Source organism: Haemaphysalis longicornis, unplaced genomic scaffold (assembly GCF_048455015.1).
Source record: "Haemaphysalis longicornis isolate Haplotype H1 unplaced genomic scaffold, Haemaphysalis longicornis Haplotype H1 scaffold_1, whole genome shotgun sequence".
NCBI classification, from domain to species: domain Eukaryota; kingdom Metazoa; phylum Arthropoda; class Arachnida; order Ixodida; family Ixodidae; genus Haemaphysalis; species Haemaphysalis longicornis.
Genome location: NW_027526203.1, coordinates 474,804,773 through 474,823,252, shown reverse-complemented (window position 1 = coordinate 474,823,252; position 18,480 = coordinate 474,804,773). Strand labels below are relative to the sequence as shown.

Below are 18,480 nucleotides of genomic sequence, written 5' to 3'. Positions count from 1 at the left end.
CTGCGTGTACATCGGGGCTTACAATGGGAAGCACATTCAGAGGGGGCACTGCTCTTCTGCCAGCACCCCACTGCCAAGCCCAATTCCATTTGTGTCCGTTTCAAGAACGTGCCCAGGCTGGCCGAAGGTCCCACACGGATGTGACACAGCACGTTTCAAAGAGCTCTGGCACACCCATCACATGCCCACTGACCGGGACTACGGCCCGATTTCAGACGGACACTTTTGAAACAGACACAGCTCGGCGTTTCGCCCCAGTGCTGTAGGTGCAATGTCTGCTTCGTAGAGAGCCCAGCAATTACGAACGTGACAACTTTTCTACAGCTGGTAGATTAGTCCTTTTCTGAGCCTAAATCGAACAACGCCGTCAAGGTCTCAAACAAATAAGATGCCACAACACAGCCCCATTTCTTTCTGCATGGGAACAACATTTGCACCAGTGGCAAAATGCTTTCACGTGCACCATACAGTTGCACGCAGTATACCCATTTCATGCAAACAGTTATTTGGTTTTTGTAGTGCTCCGACATTCCAGGAACAGTTTTGTTAAACAGTCTGCATCACACCCTAGTTATTTTTATTTAATACATAGTGCAAGGGGTTGCTTCGCATCGTGTTTATCCTAGTAGTAGTATATGTCTGTTTATTGGGGCAAGGGTGCCTGAGGCCAAAGAGCAACAAGACAATGTGTATTGTTTTATGTCATGTTTGTCCCTTAGATACAATGGCGATGATTGTGATGGGTAAAAACGTGTATATATGGGTGTAAAGGGCCCTTACTCTAAAAAGCGTAAATAATTAAAATGAGAGGTGACAATGGCGACGGTTAACTGTAACAGCACTGGGAGTCTCATAGCAAGCCCTTAGTGAGGCCCTTGGCCTATGTGATGTAACTGCTCACAGCCATCCCCATGTGCATTGCCAGGCCCTGATGTCACACATGGCATGAGATGAGTGCTAAAAATCCAATGTCAGCGAGGTAAGCTAAAAGGTGTTTACTTCTGATCGGGATTGATCAGATAAAAATAATGAAATGGGTATCGTGTAAACGTATAGTTTGGGGAAGCGTCATTTTCCTGCATCATGGCATGCCGAGCATTCCATTAGTACATGGAAAACTGAAGGCCGTTGTCCGCACTTCTCGCAAGCTCCGTTTAAAAGATAGGGGTGTGTAGCATGTGCACGACCCATACTTAATCTGCACATTGATATTTCTGAAAACCTGTTCCATTTGTCTGTGTTCTATTTGCCTATTTGTGGTTTTCTATTGTGCAGTATGTTTTGGATTCATGTGTCCCACTTGCACTGCCAGCACCTTCGAAGCCTACTTCGAACTAGTGGCTTCAGGTCTAGGTAGAGAACGTGTGGAACATCTATAACACTGCGGAGAGCAGCCACAGCGGCATTCCGGTCAGCGATTTCAGTCCCCGAAATGCCAGTGCGTTAAAATTTCATACAAAAAATATGCTTAGAGAAGCGCTGGCAAAGCCTTACCTTTTTAGTAAAAACATGTAGGTAATTATATAATGAAATTTCTTTTTATTCACAACATGCCAGTGGCACCCCCCTCACCATCGCCCCCCTACTGGCCATGTAGCCGTCCTCCTCACTGAAGTTGTTGCCGCTTCACATTTGCCGTCGGCCCACAGCTCACCGTCTTCCGTGCTGGCAAGGCACTCCAAAAGTTCTTGTCCCACAACGAAAAACTTCCCTTCTTACGGCCCACCAAACACACGGCAATCCCTGTCCATTGCCAGCAGCGTACACACACTCATCAACACTGAAGTGCCGCCCAGCCGCACGGTTTCCATGTGCATCAACGCATGCTCCGCAACCTTAAGTTTAAAACCGGCTGTGTAGCTCATGTACTGGCCCATCATACGGCACACCAGGAGCACAAAAAAAGGTCGGAACACAGCTGAACAAAACCCTGATAGTTGGTGAACATCCATGAGTGAAACTTAAGCGCAAACAGACACAGGGACGACAAAGGGAAACGACACCAGATCGCTGGTGTCATTTCCCTTTCTCGTCCCTGTGTCTGCGCTTAAGTTTCACTCATAAAACCATGGGGCGTACTGGCAAAGTCGCGGAACAGCACAAGGGCCCCATGCTTGACACACTGAATTCACCGTGAACTGTGAATTAGCTCGAAGTCCTTTCTGATTGGCTTTCAGTTTTGGTCAAATGCTTCCGGTTGACATAGGGGTTATGTGTGCTTTTATCATTTTGACGTTTCATGATGTTTACTAACCCCAGTTTGAAGGTTTTCCTTATTTCTCTCTACTGAAAGCGCATAATTCTAGGAGGGAAATGAAAAATTATACGAAATGCAGTGGACATGACAATGTAGGTCTGTCTTTGCTATTCAATAACAATACGGCTTGTATGGCATGCCCTCTCTCTGATTGGCTGAGAAGACGTGACGTAATTTAAACAGTTGGCGGGAACGATTACGTCACGCATTGGCAACTTCAGCCTGCGTAAAAGTGACGTAATGCTACATAACAGCTTGCAAATGGCAGCTAATGTCACCGTAAAATAGGGCAAAAAATTTCACCAACCATCAACGCGGTGAAATCTTGGTGAATCTGCAGCAGCCGCAGTTTCGCATGACGCGCAGTTTAAAGCTGTTTTCTACTGAAAGAAATAATAGTTTTGACTGCTTTGGCCAAGTCAGCAATCACGGAGCGTACAAATAATGAGCCGTATTTTGTTTGCATATTCGGCAATAAAATAAAAGTTATTTGTTTGGCGTAACAGCAATATAAGAGGGCCGTACAAGCCTCTCAATGACAAAGAGAACCCAACGCATGGCATTTGTCCACACTCCTCCTACTAAACTTGTGGGTCACATGATCAAACTAAAGATTAAAATAACAAAGAAAACTGGCTGTTTTACTCATTGCTGCGCTGATTGAGTTCGAGCTTAATGAATGCGTGAATCAGCGGCATCGGTACGCTCTTTCGTTTTGCTGTCCTTACCCATCATAAAACCAGCGGTAACGGCCGTCCTTTCTGTGATGACGCCATAAACTTTGTGGTAACCCGGCAATAGCGGCGGGGGACAATCCCACGGGATGGATATATGCCGGGTGAGGATGAAGATGTAGCACGACATGAGCGAGATTAAAACATGGCGGACTCAGCTGGACTAGGTGTGCGCAGCCGGATCGGCTGAGGAGTGGACCTTGGCGGAACGGGACTCAGAGTAAAGGTGCGGTTTTAGGGGGCTCAGTGTCTTTCTGGGGAACCGCGGCCTGGTGCAAGAACCCCGGTACCACAACCTGTTACGTAGCAGCAGACGATAATGTGGCAACACTGTCAGCCGGGAAGGCAATAACGCAACAAAGCTTGCATTGAAGCAAAGAGCTATGTTACTAAAAGCGATTGAGAGAAATAAATAGATATGCTAAAAAAGATCGTGTGATGTTCTTTAGCTCAACACCCACCTTTCGCTCGCTTTTAGATTAACGTTACTTGATCGCCTTATGGTGTTGATGACAATTTTAACCCGAAGAAACGTGTTTCTCTTGTCAACCTAAGCTGCCGTCCTAATTTTTATAAAACACACGAAGACTTTTTATATCTTTTATGCGCAATATTTAATAGCTTGGTTGTGATCTTTATAAGCTAAGCGTCAAATTACACTGCATGTCATCATAGCTGTATGTTGCTCACATCACTGATTGCTTACGTCTTGCTGACACAAAAAAACCTGGTGAATTCACTGTGAATTTATGCAGACCAGAATAGGGCCCCAGAGCAAGACAGGAGTGTGGAGTACGTTTTGGGCTCTGTTTGCATGCTGCCGGAACAACACAGAGCAGGGAAGGAGTGCAGAGTACGCTTGGTGCTTTGCTCCCACTCCCCAGCGTTTGAAGGTTTGTTTTGTGTTCAGCAGGTGGCACTCTGCAAGCGCAATTTTTAAATTGTGAGCCACAGCATTCGCGTTCATGTCTCTGGCTACTTCTGAGATTTCTTTTTGTTAGAACGCGTTTTTTAGCGTTTCTGCACATACTGTGGTGCGAGATCAAGTTGCTGCGGCATCAGTAACCATACCAAGATAAAAACAAATTCTCAAGAAAAGTGAGGAGGGGTTCATCATTACGTGAGTAAATACAGCATTCTGCTTTGTGTAATGCGTTCGGCAGTGGCTAAAATGCTGTATGCCTCCACTGTAAAAATACTAGTATTTTTATTTATTGTCTTCGTGATGGCAAAATTTGCGCCGTGTGCAGCATATGACAGAGAAGAAGCAGAGTTGGCGGCATCTGTGTAAAAGATTGTGTACAGATATTTGTGTCGTAGGTGTAGGAAGTACTGTAAGATGAGTACTCTTGGAGCATATCTTTTGTTAATGGCTCTAAAAGAAAATTCGCAGGAAACTAGAGACAGTTCCCAAGGAGCAACATGGTCTGTAATTGAAGTTTTGTAAGTCTCAATAAAAGACATCCCAAGTTCCTCGGCTTGTACTTTCACTCGTAAAGAAAAAGGCATAGATGCAGAGGGCCCATTGGAATGCAGGTGCATGGCAAAAGTATCGTTGATAATAGATGAGGAAGGGTGATTTTTTTATGGCTGTTGTCTTCACGGCATACAATAGGTCTCTATATGAGCGCTGGCCTTCTAGGCACCGCTGGCCACATTCAAGATATGGGCTTTGCGCGAGACTTGTTTGAAGGCTCCGGATTAAAGTAAAGCCCCAGGTAAAGAACTCGGTCGAGCATTTTTAAAGCGGTTTTTGAAGCTCACCCATAAATGACGCTACCATAGACCAACCGCGATTTTACTAAACTGTTACCAAGACGCAGCAGGCGCATCTTATCTGTGCCACAGGAGTGGTGGGAGAGGACTTTAAGAATATTTCTTGCTTCTATACATTTTCTTTTTAGCAGCTTTATATGTGAAATAAATTAGAGCTTTTCATCTAGAAGAAAGCCTAAAAACTTATGCTCCTTTTTCACAAGCACAGCTATTCCACTAAGCTGGACGGTAGGCTCAGGGTGAATACCACGCCTCTTGGAAAATAATTGGATATTTGAAATCAGCTAAAAAAAACTGAGCTAGCCCATGAAGTTCCATCAACATTGGTTGGAAAGCAAAGAAAAAAGTCTCTAAGAGCACGTGCGTCTTATTATCCAAGATGCATGGTATTCAGTCTGAATACCACGCCTCTCGGAAAATAAGATGCACGTGCTCTTTCAAGACACGGGTCTTGAGACTTTTTTTTTTGCTTTCCAAGCAATGTTGATGAAACTTCATGTGCTAGCTCAGTTTCTTTAGCTGATTTCAAATATACAATTAGTTTTGATGTGATTAGTTCCTTAGTTAATTAAAAATCTTCCTTGATTGTTCTTCAGAACAATATAAAAAAAACTATTCAATAAAAAGTTACCAGCGAGGCATGAATAAACACCAGAAGTTGTGGAGAATAAAATGTGGGAAGCAGTTTTTTTTTTTGTTGTTGTTGTTTTGCAATCACATACAAGTTTACATCAATTCTAACTTCTAGGTTTGAAGTGCTACTGCTAACCAATTACAAATAATGCTAATCAAACTACGGAAACATGTAAAATGCCAAATTTGCTTCCCTTATTGGATGGTTCAAACATTCAGCTTCACAGTGCAAAGGCATGATCTCCCTAGCTGCACTACATGCTAGGATGTACCTCTCGAGAATTTAATATCGCTGCAATACCACTCATGGCGGAGAAATGAGGAATTAAGGGAAAAATATTTTTTTGCTGAAATCAGGCCTCTATGACTTTCATAAGTACCTGGTAGTGTTCCAATTACGCAATTTTCCGAGGGAAAGCTGTGCAAATCAAGAGAAAAGGAATACCTAAAAAAATGCTTCTTTGGGGGGCAATTTTTTGGTCCCAAAGACCCATGTGCCCCCTTAAAGGGGCCCTAAATAGGCTTCTGAAAATCACCAGTTCAATCGTGCAATCGCTAGAGTACCCCTTCACGACAATGTATACCAAATATTACACCTGTGCGTATCTTTCTTTCCTTGCTCACCTACCGCTTCCTTGCCGCCACACTGTTGCGCTCTGACGTGCAACAGACTGCTTGTGACGCCCCCTGTGACGCACGAAGCTCTGAACAGTACGGCAGCGCTATTGGTGGGCCCCGTTAAATGCTGTAGCCAATCGCGTTCCCGGCTCTGGGGGAAATGCGGTTGCGCGCGGCGCTCCGGCACCGGCGGCACGGCGTATTTGTCCTGCACCGGTGGCACGGAAGAATGTAGATCGCCGAGATCCGTTACACGAGCTTAGCTGAGTTTGTAGATATAGCGCGTCGTTTACAAGGTATGAATAACGCTGAAAAACACGGAGCATCTCTGCGGGCACAAACGCCCGCTACACGCGCGACCGTGGCAAGTATCTGCCTGCGCGGTCAACAAGCAGCCCACTGTGCTGTGTATGCACGATACGGCATACACCGCAGCAGCCAAGCAGCAGCTAAAGCTTGTCACCGCCCGCCAGAGCAAGACTATTGCTGAAAACCAGTTTGCAAATACGTGAAAGGGGGTGACAGTGCAGTGAAAGATTGTGCGGGGGATCGTCATTGCCGAGGCCTCGCAAATCAGTGTCTGGATAACTGCGGCGATCCTAAGCCTTTTCCCAGACCTCGGTGGGACCAGTTCACCGCGACAGCGCCGCATGCCGAAACGCTAGCGAGCCGCTATAGTCGTCGGTGGCAATCTTCAATCTTCCAATGAAATCCAGCCAACGCCGTGTCTTTTTTGAAGACGTGGTTAGATTAGTCGGCTGTGAAAAGCAAGTCCTTCTCTTCGTGTCTACACGCCTGCGGACCGTGCCAATCAGAGTGTGCCATCAGGGGCGGTATTCTCGAGTTTTGTCCCTTTTGCGTCCCTTTCAAAAGTGTCCCTTTCGGCGAGCCCTGATTGGCTAAAAGCAAACAACCGGAAGTCACGTAACGCAAACGCGGCAAACCTACTGGCAATGTTTATTGCTTAACCGGAAGTACGTCACGATAAAAGGGACGCAAAAGGGACGTTTTCAAAGGGACAGTTACGAGAATACCGCCCCAGATTCCAGTGCCCTTTTTTTAGAACAGCGTATGAACGACTCCTGCCTTGAAGACGTTACAAATTTAGTTACCGCAACACGAGCCACCAGATACACGCATACACGCACTATCAAGGAGCAAGCCACGCCCGTTTAGATAGGATCTACGTATCGGCGGAACTAGCTCCTTCTTGCATGGACTACGCCGTCGACGCGGTTTCTTTCTCGGATCATTGTCTGGTTTTCGTCTGCGTTGGCGGAAAAAAACAGCGGCAAACAAAGTTTAACTGGGATCTTTGGAAAATGAATGATAAACTGCTAAAAGATGATAAGTTCAAAGCCACAGTTGTTGCAAGAAAAACAGAACTGGTAAATTCCGGCAACCAAACCACAGTGGGAGGATGGGTTACTCGCCATTGAACTCAAGTTACTCAAGTTACTCGCCATTGAACGTTCGACAGAGATAAAATTTAATGATCGAAAAGAAGAAAAAGAGCTCCGTAACTTGTTGCAGCTTATAACAGTTGAAGAAGCCAAAGCGCCGGGGTTGTCTACTGAATATTTGCGCACAATAATGGCGTAACCACATGGAGCGATTTTTGCTAGCGATGCGACAAGCGACAAGCGACAAAATCTGGTTTTCGCCGCGACCCTCCGTCGCTAATCTTAGTCGCAACGCGTGATTCTAACATGGTGAAAGAAAAATCGCTTGTCGCCAGCATAACCACATGAAGCGTTTTTTGCGAGCGATGCGACCAGCGGCAAGATCGGGCTGTCGCAGCGATCGTCTGTCGCTAACTTTTGGCGTATCGCTCGGTTTTGGCCTGAAAAAAAAAAAAAAAAATCGCGTCGCCCGGAAGGGTTAGAGAAGCGCAAAGGCTGACGGGGCACGTCGTCTGCTCCCGCGACTTCCGGTTCTAGAGCTGCGCTGGCATCCCATCCGCCGCCGGCTTTCACGCGCGTGTGTGCGTATTGTGTATTTGTCACAAAGTTGTTACCTTTCAGAGACGCCCCTGGTAGCATTCATCGTAGTTATCGTTGAAGGCGCGTTGTTTGAGCGTTTTATTTCAGTGTCAAGAGACAAACAACGCGCACACACCTGGTGAAAGCCGCTGGCGAGCGGAAGGCCTGGAGCGCTCCGGCAGGAGCAGACGATGTACTCGTGAGCCTTTGCGTATAGTGTACTAGAATTCTAGTACACTATACTTTGCGCTTCCACCGCTTGCTACTGGCCCGCTACCGGGGCGCATTTTTGTTGTCTGCTGCGGATTTAGCAGGGCCTTCAGCGTGGCAGCACGATTTCTGCGCGCCATAGCCAGCAAAATGAAATCCACGCACCTCTGTCAACGACATAAAACGGCAAAACCGACGACAAGACCCCTTTTGGCGCCTTTTTGCTTGCGCACGCTCGTTCTGCGCAAGCGCGAAGTACGGAACTGCGGAGTGTAAAATGAACTGATAATTACTGTTCAAAAAACGTCACCGACTACGTTTTTATTAAATTATAGCTACAGGATTTAATAGTAAATTGTATTTCTATATCTTTTTCGCCTTCGTAACCAACCTGTAAGCAAAAAGATTCTCGCCCCGCTCCCTTGGTGGCCAACGGCCGGGCGACAACCCGTCGCTTGTCGCTGCATGTGGTTGCATCGGCGGGCGAAAAGTCAAGTGGCAGCGACAACTTGTCGCTATCGCTTGTCGCTTCGCTAGCAAAAATCGCTCCATGTGGTTACGCCTTAAAGGCAAAAATAGAAAGCATCGAGGTAGAAAAATATAAGGGAGCTGCAATCGATAAGGGCTCGCACGGAAAGGGGGGAAATGCCAATGAAACGGCCGTTGGCAGACAAAAGGAGTCATGCACGAAGGAAAGAAATTCATAATACCGAGCACGAAGGAATATTTTTGACGGGGCAAGCTGAAATAGAAGGGGCTTTACGAAACATTACGAACACCTTTTCTCGTCTAAAACACCGAACCAAGGATTTGAGCAGTCCTTTCTAACGCTGATGTCTTAACTAGACCCAGATGTAACAGATGAACTGCAAAGTCCGATAACTGTAAAGGAAATAGAGGAGTCCATTGATAGTTTAAATAACGGTAAGTCGCCTGGCCCTGATGGGTTAGGTGCTGCCTTTTATAAGGCATTTAAAATCCAATTGGCACCTGTTTTAGGTATTGTTCTTGAAGAGTCCTTTAAAAGAGGTTCCCTGCCCCCATCGTTTTCTCAAGCCCACACCATTTTAATACCGAAAAGCAATGATCCAGAACAGCTTGTGAAAATCACAGGATACAGGCCGATAACATTAACTAATACAGACTATAAGATCTTCATGAAGGTGATCACAAAACGTATGCAAGCAGTCATTACAACCTTAGTTGGGCCCCACCAAACATGCGGAAATCAAGGGCCGAAGCATAACTACTAACGTTCATGTAGCAAGAAGTATCCTGGAATCTTGTGACATAGATTACAGAAAGGTGGCTATGTTACAGACAGATTTTCAGAAGGCATTTGACAGGGTTTGTCATGGGGTCCTTTTTAAAATACTTGAACATGTCCGAATCGGAAAATTAATCTTACAAGGAGTGAAAATGCCACATAAGGATTGTACAACAAGAATTTTGATTAATGGCCAATTAACGAAACCAATTAAAGTGCAGGCATCAGTGCGTCAAGGGTGTGCCCTGTTGTCCCTTCTTTTCGCCCTCTATCTCGAACCCCTGTGTGCAAGAATTAATCACGACACCCAGATACAGGGCTACACTTTACAATCCTGTGAAGTTAAGGTTATGGCATATGCCGATGATGTGGTGTATTTTTGTGTGAATGAAGCGAGTGTCTGTACCACCCTAAGTATCACCCAAGAGTTTTGTAGTATGACTTGTAGTTCCGTTAACTTAAGCAAATGTACTGTACTGTGGCACGGTGACTGGTTAAATGCCCCGAATGTTTTTGAAAACGTCACCTGGTCAACGCAACCAACTAAGTATCTGGGGGTACCCTTTGACCAGTACCGAGACAGCACGAAATACTGGAACGAAAGAAGCACTAATAGTAGAAGCACTAATATAGAAGCACTAATATAGTAGAAGCACTAATCTTTGGGAAAGAGCTGTGAGCCCAGTCACTGGCCAAGCGACTATGAAAGCTATGAGGATGGCCTCTGACTGGATGAGGTGGAAGAAGCGGGGAGCTCAGGCTGAGCAAAATAACCATGGCGTCCTTGGAATCAGTCGCAGTTCATTACAACACACACATACATACCTCCCATTAAACAGTGTTAAACGAAAAAAAAACGTCATTTGATGACAGGCAAAGTCAATGGCTACATCCATTGGCCTCGCTGTGTCCACTGCCCGTGAGCCCGAACGTCTTGGGGCCCCCACAATTTGCACAGAAGTGGCATGCACGTTTTGCTAATTGCTCAAATGTGCTGTGCATGGCAATCTGTTATTGCTTGTCAAAATTTAAATATCAAAGAAAATAAGTCTTCGCACTTGCTGTATGAGGCAACCAGACTTTTTGCAAGCGCAGATTTTATGTAACAGTCTGGAGTGGAGGGAATCGTTTGCACTGGCAATACCACACTTTAGGATTATAAAGTTAATGAAACATGAACCAAACCGTGTTTACCCAGTATCAGGTGCACCTGCCCAGTGACAGTGGTTCGCAATTCTCACCTAGTGGAGTTTTAGAGGTGTGCTTCATCTTTTCTCTTTTACGCGTTTGCCTAGAAGTGGGGCGTGGATTCGGCCTGAAGGCCTTCACCTTAGTATCAGTACTCAGTTTACTAGGACTTGATTTTTAAGGTGCTTCGTTTCTTGATGTGGATGAATGCACGGCATCTGCCTCTGTTGTGCCATTCCGTTGTTCAGGATATTCCATTAACAAAAAAAAAAAAAAAACTGGGCACATTCATCATTGTCAAGGGTAATGCCGGGCAACGCCTCACCTGGGCACGGATGAGGGCGCAGTAGAACTGCAGCACCGGGTGGCGCACCTCGGGCCCATGTGCCGGGTGCAGCAGGTCGCACGTCAGGCTGTACAGGCTGTCCGCTGCGCCCTGCGCGTTCCCACGGCAAACAAACGCTTGGCAAGCATGCTTCCGTTGAGGCTCACAGGAAAGTGCATGCGACAAACCTACAGAAACTGCTTTCAGGTGGTGCAAGCGCTCCACAGCTTTACTTCCTGACAAGCAATATGACTCTCGGTGTGGCGCAGCGCAGACAGGAAGAAAAGCCCAGGCAGACATGCAGAAGCGCGCTCCACGGCACCTGGGCCAGTCTCCTGGTGCGCACAACCTCGGCGAGCTCCTTGATGACTCGGAGGCGGTGCGGCACGGGGTTCTCGCTGCCGAGTTCCTGCAACGAGACGAAGAAGCGTGAGGGCACTGCACCCCGCCGCCGCCGAGGGTCTAGCACCGCGCACCTTCAAAACTTCCAACTCCACCTCGTGCTCTTCCAGTCGCGGCACCGCCGGGCAGGACACCTTGCTGAGGCCGAGCAGCGACTTTAGCCTCTCCAAAGGCTTTTCCTTGTCTTTGGCATTCTTTGACATGGCTGCAGCCGGTAACCACAGAGCGATTGCTGACGTGAAAATCGCTTTACATTTCTCGGAGGTTCCGCACAAAACCAGATATTCTTTGCTTCCGGCACTCCTCACGCTTCCGTTTGCTAGCTGACAAGCAACACATGCGTGGCGGAAAGTTTATTCACTCAAGAACACATGCGATGGACGCTTATCCTTCGGCCATGCTACACTCTATGACAATGATGATGATGCTTAGCGGCTTCCCCTTTGTAACGGGGTGGCATTGCACAGCAGAGTTCCTGTGTATTGACCACTCCATGGTATTGACGGTGAGATGTTTGAGTGGCGCCCCCTGGCTTAGGGATTCGCGCCGCTGTCGTCTGCTACAATTCGCTTGTGAGTGGCAGCAGTGTCTGTGCTAGAAATCGCCCGCTTTGTTGCTTTAGTGCATTAAAATCATAGTTTTAGTAATTCAGTTATTTTTGCGAGCTTCTAAATAATTTCAAGCTGTATCTCCCAGAAGTTTGCAACACACGAGGAGATAGAGAACAACTTTATTCAGAGCATTGGTCAGAAGGTCGTGTGCAGATTATCCTTTCTAGCTTATTCGCGAGGATCAGAGTTCAGACCTCCTCGATTATTATTCTGAATGCGTAGGCCTCCCCGCAGTATTTTTGAGATGCTTTAATGAAGACTCAGCAGTCTACGTACCAAGCAGCGGGCCCCTACACGCGCATCGCACAGCAGGAAATAAAACTGCTGTCTTCTATTTCTTTAGTTGTTGTTTTGTATCAGGTGAATGTATTTTTTTTTTCTGTGCTCAACGCATTAATTTTGCTGCACCTTCACAGAAATGTCTTATTAGAAGGTTTGGGGGTGTTTGGGAGGCTCACAAAGATAGTGTTGATACAAATTCCCTTCTTCACAAATTGGCTTTCGCTACGGCTGCGTGCAAGATGGTGCATATCCGCAGCGTGCGTTTATTCACATGCAAATACAATGAGAACGTTTCTGCTACGGCACCGCGATCGCGCCCCAGACAACGTTGTCCAGCTCAAAAGGCGGCTTTGTGCTCCGAATTTCTATCGTAACCATTGTTATCATAACGACCTGACTCTCAGCCCGAACAATAACATGATTACGGTGTTGAAGGCGATATACTCGCTAACTAACGCAATCAATAGTATAACGCAATAAATAGTATGAGTGCATATATTACAAGAATCGAAACTGATGAATATTTCAAAGCAGCTCTGTTGCTTTTCCAACCCTTCCAGGCACAACGAACAAATTCTATTCTACTCAGGATGGCGTTCTATGAATTGAAGGACTCTCTTGTCCTGAACTGAGGACCCGGCCCACAAACCACTTCATTGCTAAATAAATTTTCTCCTCCTCCTCTTGAGTTGAGGTTTAAATTGCTATAACGCATATCCGAATATTGGGAAGATATAGCTGTGGGAAATGTACCGAAATATTTTCCAGGTCTGAATAAACATATTGTTACTTTATCTTTACCGTAGACGGGACTCGTTTTTCTCAACCCAGGTGAAAAAGGTTTCCATTTCCAGCTGGATTATGGAACTGGAAATCTCTTCCAGCTGGGAAATATAACAGCTAGAAATTTGCTTTCCAGCTGGAATGTTTCCCAGCTGGAAGAAATTTCCGGTTCCATAATCCAGCTGGAAACTCTGGCTGGAAATTTCGCATTCCCAGCTGGAATGTTTCCCAGCTGGAAGAGATTTCCGGTTCCATAATCCAGCTGGGAATGCGAAATTTGGCATTCCCAGCTGGAAATATACGATTTCCTGCTGCATTTTCTGCTAGTATTTTTCAGGGCTCGGGTTACGTACCCAGATGGGACGCACAGTGCAGTGCAAAAAAAGAACACTGTACTAAGGCAAAGTGCTTCCGAGTGAAGATAATGAACATGCAAGTACATCTGCATTTAAAAAATTAGGCAGAACAAACAGTCTTACCTAAATTACTGCGAAAGAATTTCTACACAACAACGGTCACGCAGGCAGCAAGAAAGTCAACACGAGTGGAAAGTACAGGAAAAGATTTTATTATGCATTAGGCAACTTAAAACAGGCAAATGTGGTGTTGGGCTAGTTGGTGAATGGCAACTTACAGAAGATAGAGCTGTAGGTGGACACAAACAAAAGCACAGTTGCTTGTCTACGAGTGTGTGTGTGCGCGCGCGCGCAGTTTTAGTGCTTCATTTTGTATACAGGCCCTGATCTGTTCTTACAAGCAATAAAAAGACAGGTAATAAACAAGTCCTACCTTCGCGGTAATGGGAGCAGTAAACGTCGAAACTCGATGCGAGATAAACGCACAATGAAACCGTTGCGATGACTGCACTTCAATCGTCTTAGAACAAAGACGGTGCGGAGCACAAATCTTCATTGTCCACCACGGCTGCGACAAGCAAGGCCTGCACGCCTTCCCGGTAATTAGGAGCCCTGCAGACCTCCATCCACATTACTGGGCTACACAATGTGCGCACTCCGCCAAGTAAATAGCCGCCTAGCACACTTTCTAATGATGTAATTAATCTTGTTGACTCGTTTCTTAGCGCACGTGATGTTTACAGCTATATAGCCATGGAGGAAAGAAATGCAGCTAGCTAACTCGACCGCCATTTTACACAAACTTTGATTGGCTTGACGTGTCTTGACTTGGCTTTAAAAAAGACTTCGGATGAGCAATGTTGCCAACATCTTTTCTGTAAAAATGTTTTTTTTTTTTTTCGTATCGGGGGTCCTTACCGGTCGCGATTTTGAGGTATGCATAAAAGAGAAGAAATTTGTTCTAACGAGTCTCACTAACTTGTTTAACCCCCCGCTAATAAATAAATAATGTGGTCGACGCTTTGAGGAGTTTGTGTGAAACAGGAACTGCTTCACATGACATATGTTCCGATTCCGAATCGTATATCTTCCACTGAAATCACACAAAAGAAAAATAATTAAATGATTGGCCGTTTCAAAGACCAAAAGTGGAATTACCTTTACCAACTGACACATTGGCAACTTCCTCCCAAGATAAGTACAGTTGGAGCTGAAATTTTTCTCAGCTGGAGTACATGTGCTGCTAGGCTGGAAATTCTCGCCAGCTGGAAAATGCCATTTTCAGCTGGAAGCCAACGTGTGCTGCTTGGCTGGAAATTCTTTCCAGCTGGAAACTCAAAGTTCCAGCGGGAAGGCAACATTTCCAGCCTAGGCTGGAAATGTTGCCTGGAAATGTTGGAAATTTCAAGCCTAGGCTGGAAATTTTCTTCAGCTGGAAATGAGTTCCCCGCTGGAATGCAACATTCCCAGCTAGACTGGAAGTACTTTCCAGCTGGGAACTGCCATTCCCTGCTGGGACCACGTATTCCAGCGGGATATAACACTGGAAACAACCGTTTCCAGCTGGAAATACTGTGTCCATTTTCATGTGGGAATAAACCTCCATACTGGTTAGAAGCCTATAACCCAGCCTATACAATTGGAACTCAGCCTACAGTTTTTGCAGCCCATAGTGCATGTCGGCGTATAAAGACGTGATACAATATTTTCGAGCGTTCAGTAAGGTTCCAAAAACTGTTTTACCTTACATATGAGAATGGCAATGCCTTCTGTCAACGCCGACAGCCCCGGAGGCCTACAATTTGTTTTGGTCTTGTATTTTAGCTGTTGTCGCTTACTAGCAGCTGGCTATTCCCTTTGTTCGAAATATTGCCTAATACAGAAGCTGACGCCTAGCTCCGAGTCTTCACGCTCCGCACAGGACCGGCTTCGCAAGGAATGGGGCGACGCCAGCAATGTTCTTCCGTAGCAGTATCGAAAACAATACTTTAACTCACCTTGAGCTAGTGTGTATGATTTTAAGTCTATTATTATGACAAAAAGTTACGCACACGTGGAATCTGGTGCGGATACGTATCAAAAGTCAACTGAGCGCAAAGAAACAGCAGAGAGAGCGAGCTCGAGTGAAGCAGACGTACGACAAATGCAAGAATCATGGCAAGAATCCCTAAGCCGACGTCACGGAGAGAGAGAGAAAAGACTTTATTCACAGGATCCTGCGTAGGTGCCGGCCTCGCAGGGCGCGGTCTACCCTTCTAATGTTCTAGTCTATGCAGTCCTAGAAACACTGGGCCTAGAACTCGAGGGTTGGACCTGACCTGACAGAGGATACTTGGGTTCCCGCGCCCCGCGCTGGCGGGTCACGAGTTCCCGTTCTCCTCTGCCTGGCCAGGGCCCCCTCGAGCCGCTGGATCGCCCATTTCTGAGATTGGCAGTCCACCGAGCGGATCCACCGCTCCATCTGCGCTGAGGCGCGCTTCGCAGCGCCGCCTGTGTTCGCGCTCACCGCCAATAAAGTTCCTGTATATCGCGTAGCGCAAGAGTTGCGCGTCTGATTGCCACATGCCGCGGGTTCCAGTTCGACAGAAAGCCCGCTTTCAGTGCTGCGCGCAGCCAGTTCTACGCATCTGGGCATCGGCGGTTGTGGAAGCGGCGGCAGCGGCGGCCGCTCAGCTAATAAGCGGTCCAATATACATGCTCAATAAAGTTGTTCCTCCTCCTCCAATATCGTGCGCCAGTTTTAGCCCGTCCGCTCCTCGCCACTCCTCTTTTTCACGCGAGAAAGGTGGCTTTCTCGCACGACCTGGAACTCAAGATGGCGAATGGACGCGCAACTCTGCTTCCCTAGGGGAGCTATATACAGGAACTCTAGTCGTACCCAAGGCCCCTAAAATTAGTCGTAACGCCACTGTGCAATCACCTCACAAAAAAAAAAACCCTTTATGAACTTTTTTTATTGGCGGAAGGTCAGCGGCACTGGGCGGCTGCAGAGCCGAATGGCTGTGCCCAGCAGACGACACGCATAATGCGCTTCCGGTTGGAGTTCTCTGCATGTGTCCACGGCGGCCTAAAAAGAACGCGCATGTTAAAATTAATTTGCTCCCCGATAACAAGCATGCTTGGGTTATGCATAATAATAGTAATTAATAATTTATCTGCGCCCAAAGGACGAACGAAGGGAGGCAAATATGTATCATCTGTCCCGCCTTCAATCCATGAGAAGCTGAGGTTGGTTTATTACAAAAACTTACCGTCGTTCCACGCGGTGATTTTGGTATCTCAAAACCACCCTGTGAGGTTGGACTATTCATGGGGCCTCATTGTCTTATCAGAGACGTCTGATTTAACCCGATGCAAACTCTATGCCCGATGCTATGTTCCAACTTCCCAGTGCTAAAGTTCACTCTACCAGTGCTCACCGGCCGCTGGATGAGGGAGCGGTTTTTCGCACTTTATCTCATAGAGTTTCATATTGTATGAAACTCTATCGTTCTCGGTAGAAGAGGGTGGAAAAGGGTAGCTATGGCAACGTTTTTGCTATGGCCTGAAGCACGGTGTAGGCATGTAGGGCCTGAAGAGAGGCTCTGGTAGGGTGCCTGCGGCTCTGGAAGACTGCAGCGCCCTCCGGCGATCGTTCGGTAGCCTATGTCTCGAAAATTCACGTTCTCGCGTTGCTGGACGTGACCATAATAATGGATGATGGCCACCCGACGGGCCCATCTTCCATTAACTCTTGACGCACCTTCAGCGGGTCCCGACACGGGGCGTGAGCTCTTTGAGGGGTGTAGAAACGGTGACGTGACTCGTGTCAAGAAGCTGGTCACCCCGCATAACGTTAACGCGCGGGATACGACGGGAAGGAAGTCCACTCCTCTTCACTTCGCTGCTGGTAGGCTTAACCTTCTGCTCACGCTAGGTCCCCCACCCCCCTTTTTGTTTTATTTACACTCCGTAGTTCTCTGTAAATATGCCTAATGCATTCAGCTTTTATACATTACATGGCTTACTTTTTAGCCATAGCGCAAGTTATGTCTTGTCTCTGGGCAGTGAACTTTTAATGGTGTTAGCTTGGCAATGTTTGGATCAGTTTGCTGCGATTGCTGCCGTTTTTATTGTAAAAGTTTGTTTATGTGCACGGCAAGTAACAACAGACCTCGGCTTCCACCTTTTCCTTCTTCGCCCAAAAGGCATGGCTGCTCTTTGGTCGTAGAAAAAAAAAGGATACAGCTTCAATCAAGCCTCGCGAAGTAGAGGTATGCAGGTTATCTGTTGACTGCCCTGATGCTGGAACGGCATTTACATACTGTTAAGATACAATGCACGTATAGTGATCGAAACTACCAAACTTGGCTCCGTTGTCACCGTTTGCTACAGCTATAAAATTGCAGCTCGCACGTTTTGCCAACCGGTAAAAAGTCGCGCGGCTTCTAAGGCCTGTAAAGGCCCGTTCACACTTGCGACGAAGCGGTGCAATTTCTGTCGCGGCGAAAAAAATTGGTCCAGGCCAAACGACAAAAACGATCGCCGCGCGACAGAGCGACAGGATTCCCGTCGCTTTCGCTCGCTTTCGTCGCAAGTGGGAACGGGCCTTAGTCAGCTGGAGTGACATAACTTTTTAGCACTTAGGCTACCGGGGCCCCTCGACGTTTGCGAAAGCCTGTTGTGATAATAGCCAGACATGAAAACCGATTTGCAAACCTGTCTGACGCAAGGTTCGTTCTATAACACTGCTGCACTTTTCGGAATTATCCAATCTGTCTTTCGCAAAATTGTCACAGGTGCGTTCGCTCCCTGTAGCCTAAGAAAAACGACGCTTGAATCAAAGGGCCCGGAAAAATAATTATCATTTGGTGCTCTTCTAAAGCAAAAGATCAGTGACTGCTGTCACTAGTATGTACAGTCGAAAGCTTTATGATAGTAAACACGGGAGTGCATGCCGCTCAGTACATGCAAAGCAGTCTAGCGATGGGATGGTGAAGTGTTGTAGTTCGTACATTTGGCGGATGCACTCCCTGACAACGGTTGATTGCGCTGTTGTCTGCTGCGGTAGCTACAT

The 18,480-nt window shown here is 46.7% G+C and overlaps 2 protein-coding genes across 5 annotated transcripts in view; one reads left to right on the top strand and one right to left on the bottom strand.

Moving 5' to 3' along the window:
• Positions 1-11,865, bottom strand: part of Gig (TSC complex subunit tuberin) — a 99,514-nt gene extending 87,649 nt beyond the window's left edge. For 2 of the 3 annotated variants that reach the window (XM_077688227.1, XM_077688228.1), the window contains exons 1-3: positions 11,467-11,865; positions 11,313-11,399; positions 10,991-11,101 (exon numbers count right to left, since the gene is read on the bottom strand). In XM_077688227.1, coding sequence (XP_077544353.1) covers positions 10,991-11,101; positions 11,313-11,399; positions 11,467-11,595 — 327 coding nt within the window. In that variant the 5' untranslated portion in view covers positions 11,596-11,865. Of the gene's footprint in view, positions 1-10,990; positions 11,102-11,182; positions 11,400-11,466 lie in introns of those variants that run through there. The other variant, XM_077688229.1, reaches the window with a different exon arrangement.
• Positions 11,866-17,081: 5,216 nt separating this feature from the next.
• Positions 17,082-18,480, top strand: part of Tnks (tankyrase) — a 110,677-nt gene continuing 109,278 nt past the window's right edge. For both annotated transcript variants that reach the window (XM_077688219.1, XM_077688218.1), the window contains exon 1: positions 17,082-17,313. In XM_077688219.1, coding sequence (XP_077544345.1) covers positions 17,121-17,313 — 193 coding nt within the window. In that variant the 5' untranslated portion in view covers positions 17,082-17,120. The remainder of the gene's footprint in view (positions 17,314-18,480) is intronic.